Here is a 6,297-nt window from a genome sequence, read left to right as displayed (position 1 = left end):
CCGAAATAAATAGCTGAATATTTACACGGGTCACACATTTCGTCGAACCTCAGTAACATTGCTCGCCGACTCCGGAGCCGACATTATGACTCTAAAAAGACATGGAGGTTGGAAGTCCAGTAATGTTGCTGAAGGGTATATTGAAGACTCCTTAAACAGCAAGAAATTTATTTGTGATAATATAGCAAAATCGATCATGAAGTCATGTGACCCAAAACCGAGCACATCATTTGCAGACTTTGAACCAGAGCCGTGCCACGTCGTCTACTACTGATGAGAAACAACCATGTGCCTCGACAGCAACATTTAAGTTAGTGCCACCAGACCAGTGTTCGTCAGATACGCCGAAAAATATCACAATTTCTAATAATGAAGAAAATTTTATTAATCATTTGTCTCAAACAATAAGACTCCCGAAAAAAAACGTTTGTCTTAATTTTACTAATTGTACAGTAACTGTAAATTTCAATAAATAAGTTTTTTCTGCCCTACAATTTTATTTATTTACTCGCAAATGTGATGAAAAACATTGTATGTTTCACGGGCGGTACGGGAATTACGAACCTAGGCTCAAAAAGCCCTCAGTCTTCGACTTCGGGCTTCTACTAGAGCCTCGATCGTAATTCCTTACTTACCGCCCTTAATACACAATGTACTATTACGAATAACCTGGCCCAGTTCTGCTCATGGACAGGACGGAAAAATAACTTTAAGCTTTGTGGAATGTTAGTTATGGAAGTAATTAAAGGTGTGTTCACCATTATTTTATTGGAATTTTGATTTTAGTTATTTTAAACTTAAAGTACCTTGGCGACCGAGATAAGACCAAGCTAGATCGTTTTGTCATCCCTGAAATTTCTGATTAAATTTATATGTGTATATATATACAAGAATTGCTCGTTTAAAGGTATTAGATTTCAACATTATAATTTTATTTTCAGCTGCAGTAAAGGAGAATTTCCCAAATTCAACAGATGAACATTTTGAAAGGGCAGTCATGATGTGGTTCCAGCACGCAAGCACCCGTATCGAGAGATCGAAATAAGAAGCTGTTTGCTGCTGGGCGGCGGCGGTGTTTGTAACTTATTCATTGTTTCATTTTTTATTATCTTGTTCAAAATCTTCAAGGTTCTTTGTGTACTTGGTCCGCTTTGCGTAAGCTAATGTTTTTAATTTGAACTCTACTAGAGATTAGCAATATAATCTGAAGCTACGAACAACAGGTGGCCACGCGCGCTCGTTAGTTGAAACAATAGGCAAACGGACTACTTTTTTTTAACACACTTTTATTAGCTTCACATGTAACTATCAAATCTAAATCTATATATCCCACCCAAGCTAAGGTGAGAAACGTGCCGAGAGCTGAATGGTATGAGGGTGGGTAATAAAATGTCATATCGCGAACGTCACCTCAGGGCACCGGGCGCAACCCTGTTGTAGTTAGCCTTGCCCTCTGTAGTAGTTAAGATTCAGCGTTAGCGCCACCTAGCCCACCGCCTCGGAACCAGCCAGCTGAGGATCCATGACTGGCGCAGCAACACGCAGACCAGCGCACAAGACACCGCCGCACACGCCTGGGGGCGACACGGTCGCGCGCACCCGAGAGCAAAGAGAAAGCGCGAAGGTACAGAGCGCGCGCGGGAAAGAGAAAGAAAGTGACGCCGCCCGAAAGAGACAAGGCAATACCGAAGGAGTGAGATAGTGACGGACGCGCGAGAAGGACTCGGCCATTTTCCCGGGGGCGAGGACAACGTACGGTTGGCTGCGACTCGACGGAGAGCTGGATCTTCACGAGGCGTGAGAACAGGCGCGCGAGCAGCTCGAAGAGCCGCACCTCCGAGACCCGGACAACCTGGGGGTGAGAAGCCCGACCCGAACAGCCCGGCCTCGCAAGGGCTCCTGGTTAACTTGGCCGCCAGCGTGGTGACTGCCTTCCCACGCCTGTATGTCTGCTCGACCTTTACTCCGTGACCTGTCGCCTGCCTGCCCCGCTCTTCTTCATCTATCGCCTGCCGGACTCTGTCCCCGCTCTGCCCTCGGCTGTTACATGTTGTCGGCGTACGCTTATGGTGCCATCGGATTCGTGTGTGTGTGTGTGTGCATTAGTGGCTAGAGAATATACTCGTATGTAAGTCAATTTATTGCTTGTTTGATTCCAAAGCGTCATACCAGTCCTTAGGCACCCAAAGAACCACCCCATCAGAGATCCAAGTAGGGAGAAGCCGGTACCCTTACACCTCTTACACGGACCACTCGGGGTCACCTGTTAAATTGTCCGCTACTCGTGGTAACAAAGATGGTTATATGAATATATACTCCATTAAAGCTAAATACCCCACCCAAGCTAAGGTGAGAAACGTGCCGAGAGCTGAATGGTATGAAGGTGGGTAATAAAAATGTCATATCGCGAACGTCACCTCAGGGCACCGGGCGCAACCCTGTTGTAGTTAGCCTCGCCCTCTTACACGGACCACTGGGGGGGTCGACAGTTAAATTGTCCGCTACTCGTGGGAACAAAGATGATTATATGAATATGAATATGTCGTTTAATAAGGCTAAATCCCATTTTTAGAACTTTCACTGCCAGTGAAAGATTTCGCATCAGACGAATCTTGTGATGAAACTACACCCTACACTACACTACACTATATACATCCCACTGTGAACTGGCCTCCTCTCAAAATAAGAGAGCTCGGGCTGGTAGTTCCTCTACGCGGGCCCAGTGCTGAGTTCCAAAAACTTCACACAGAATTGTTTAGCAGGTGTGTTCAGGTTTACTCGCGATATTTTCCTTCATCGTAAAGGTCTCGTGGAAAATTTCAAATGTAGTTAGTAGAGGTGCGAGCCCGGGCTATGAGCACGACGTTAACGACACGAAATTTGTGCGAAAACATCGTGAGTAAACCTGCACAAAACTGCGCTGCAAAGCAATTAAATGGTGTGTTTGTGTGATTGAAGTTCCAAATCAGCACTGGGCCCACGTGGGAACTATGGTCCAACTAAAATTTGGCACACTAGCTACCTAATAGTACTTTGTCCTTTACCTACAATTAATAAATTTTAATAAAATATTTTACCATTAAAAGTTATTTACTTTGTATAGTACTTTGGCTCATTTATATACGCGTTCAACTTTAAAATCTTTGGTAAAAAATAAGTTACCCAAGATACTTTGAGAATTAAAATAAAAGTACCTAATAAAATCACATTACGATGTAGCATTGGGATAGCGGAGTTCCGCTTGACGTATAAGTACGTATTAATAACGTGGAGTACGTACAAGAGGAGGGCAAGGGAGCCGAGGTATTTGCACACATGGTAGCGGGAGAGGTGGTGGTGCGTCCACCCCGATTGTCCCCGAGAGCGGCGTTGCTCTACTTGGGGGATGAACGTGGTCGTGGCCGTGGTCGCGTTCGTACTCGTGGTGGTGGCAGAGATGCCGGTGTCAGCACAAGCTGCCCCCCCCCCCCCCAACAGTCTAAGTCCCCGAGCTCGGCAATGAAGAAAGTGGCCATGGCCGTGGGCGTAGTCACATTGGTGCTACCGCCAACAATGCATTGAGGCGACCTGATGCCGTTGATGAGTAGGTTTTTCTTCATATTGTTTTTTCTTCTTCTTTTTTCTTCTAGTAATGCTTAATAATGTTTTAGGCTCATAATTGTGGATATACAAGACTACCCCAGTGGTGAATCGAGTGAATGCGCTTTGATTAGTAAGCGAAGGCGCACGTGGAGCCCGTAAGTTGTATTTGATTTGATGTTTATACTTACGTGTAGTCATCTGTATACCTAGTGCTATCCACGAAGCAGTGTGGGGCAAATCAACTAATTTCGTCAATCAAGTGATCAATCATGACTAATTTAATCATGACTAATGTAATCATGATTGATTTAATCATGATTGAACTAATCATGACTAACGCCACAAATCATTAGTAATTCAATCGTTAGTTTTATTCACGACCATGTGTGATGTCATACTTCTGTTTTGTCCTTATGTTTTCTTAGGGTAAATTAATGTAATTGTGTACCGATCCAAATTCATCAAAATGAAAAGAAATAAAAGCAAATAAAATATATTTAAACCACCAATTTGTGTCCTGTACCTGTAGATATGGTATCCTATTGCATTCTTTGTTAAAATTACCGCGCTACTTCATTTTAAATTTCTAATCTGATTCTACAGTGCTGAAACAATTTTTCATATTTGTTTCTATACTTAAGTTTAGTTTTAAGTGGTACAATGGTTTTCAGTATTCTTACTTGTATATAATATATATTTGTAAATAAGTTTTATATGTCCTGCCATAACTAGAGATGCCATAATTAATAATAGAGTCTGCCATTGCCATATATAGAAGTCTCAAGGTATTGTATGGCATTTTATGTTTTAATATGCTAATGTTACAAAGAATGGCATGAATGTTACATGTTTGAGTATAGAGTTGTTATGAAAAACAATTTAAATTATTTTAAAAATGATTGGTTCAAATTTGCAACTTTTGTACCTATTGCTTATTTTTTATTTTTAATAATTCAAATTCACTATAACTACCTGTAAATCAAAACAATAAAAATAAAAACTGATTTTTACATGTAAACCTGTATTTTATTTTTCTTTGTTACAAAACCCACCTTTATACTGTGTGTTTGGACTATAATATTTTAAGGGCCAATGGTATTTAAGAACTTTTATGGGGCCAACTCTGAAAGTGCGAAAAAAAAAATCTATTCCATAGATGAAAAGTCACACCCAAAATAAATTACTTATTTAACATTTTATTCTTAACACTGTATATCTACTACAGTACTACAACACCATAAAATAGTCGGTGCACCGACACATCGTATATGAGATGGGCGGGCGCACATTGACCCCTGTTTTCAGTGACTGACGACATTTTGACGATATTCAATAACGGTAATCATAAACGATCAATCATGATTGCTTGACTAAGATTGAAACTAATCAATCATCAATCACCACACCATGACTAAACTAACAAATCATTAGTCATCAATGATTAGTCAAACTAAATTTTGCCCAACACTGCCACGAAGACGCGTGATTTTGTCAAAATTAGACATCAATGACATTGTAATAAAAACCACGGCACGCGTCATCGTGAATGACTCTACCTATATTGTATTAACATGTGTAAATTATTTTCATTGTTTTCATGATTATTTTTTTCCAGGGTTTGCCAAATGTCTCCCTCACCTCCTCCTCTCCCACAGCCTGACCAACTTATTCCCTCAGCGCTACCTCCTCCTCCTCTCCTACTCCAACATCCTATTCCTTCCTCTCCTATTACTACCGTATGTCCTCCTTCTACCAGCTCTTCGAGGATGGAAGACGCAAACGTGCCCTCGCCAGCCATGTAAGAATCCTTACTGCTTCGCTGTAATACTAAACAATTGTTGTTTCCAAAAAATTATATATTTCAGATTCATGGAATGTGGCACCACTAGTATGGCTGGCAGTGCACAAGGCACACCGACAGCCGATGCCTCGGCGTCCTTTAAACGACGACGATATCGTAGCGGCTCTAAACATGGGTAACTATCCATTCATGTAGAAGAGTCAAACTGTAAGGTTCAGGGAATACAGACGCAGGTAGGGAATTCTAATCGTTCACTTATTTCTTTTCTAGGCAGCGAGAGCGACAGTGACGACAGCGACGAGGAGGGATCATCTCAACCCTTCATACCGAGAATCCTCGGTGCTATCCTGGAGACTCCGGAGGATGACGACGAGTCCACTGATGATTCTCCGTCGCTGTCACCGCCACTTCGCTCCATTTTGCTTGCCTCCGCTTCGTCGTCTAGTTCGAATACCCCGGTGAAGCAAAGAGATTTTTTAGATTTTAAGTGGAGAGCATTCCCGAGTTCCCGACTCCTTCTATCCCAAGTGCGTTAAGGAGGGAATTGTTTTCCGACATCAATGTTGGTCCAACAGTTCCAAATGCCGCCCCATTTGTTCATATCTGTGATCGGCAATTTCTGGAGCACATAGTCTCGGAAACAAACAAATATGCTCAACAGTTGGCGGCCCAGTTGATGCTTAGTAACAACCTCCATCGACAAAGTCGCATATGCGACTGGCAAGACACGTCATCTGATGAGCTGTACGTCTACATGGCCATAAATGTAGCGATGGGAGTTGTGACTAAGGGTCGAGTCTCCGACTACAGGAATGCCGATGAGACCATATTTCTTACGCCCAGGTTCCGCGTGTATATGTCTCTAAGAAGTTTCAGTTTACACTTCCGGGACAATAGGGATATGTACACGCTGA

General features: G+C 42.3%; 1 protein-coding gene across 1 annotated transcript; it reads left to right on the top strand.

Annotated features, from left to right (window-relative positions):
* Positions 1-1,522: 1,522 nt before the first annotated feature.
* LOC141441119 (uncharacterized) lies at positions 1,523-5,929 on the top strand. The gene is made up of 5 exons (XM_074105795.1): positions 1,523-1,693; positions 2,173-2,383; positions 5,198-5,380; positions 5,448-5,558; positions 5,654-5,929. The coding sequence occupies exons 1-5, from the start codon at positions 1,523-1,525 to the stop codon at positions 5,917-5,919; spliced, it is 942 nt and encodes a 313-aa protein (XP_073961896.1). The 3' UTR covers positions 5,920-5,929.
* Positions 5,930-6,297: the final 368 nt, after the last annotated feature.

The sequence above is a fragment of the Choristoneura fumiferana genome, chromosome Z (genome assembly GCF_025370935.1).
Source record: "Choristoneura fumiferana chromosome Z, NRCan_CFum_1, whole genome shotgun sequence".
NCBI classification, from domain to species: domain Eukaryota; kingdom Metazoa; phylum Arthropoda; class Insecta; order Lepidoptera; family Tortricidae; genus Choristoneura; species Choristoneura fumiferana.
This window is presented reverse-complemented; position numbering and strand designations above follow the sequence as displayed.

Bases quoted from the DNA above. Each gene is read 5' to 3' on its own strand.
- LOC141441119 (XM_074105795.1), top strand. From the start codon at position 1,523: ATGACTGGCGCAGCAACACGCAGACCAGCGCACAAGACACCGCCGCAC. The intron at 2,384-5,197 runs GTGGGTAATAAA...ATTTTTTTCCAG, and splicing joins GAGAGCTGAATGGTATGAAG to GGTTTGCCAAATGTCTCCCT. The intron at 5,559-5,653 runs GTAACTATCCAT...TTTCTTTTCTAG, and splicing joins CGTAGCGGCTCTAAACATGG to GCAGCGAGAGCGACAGTGAC.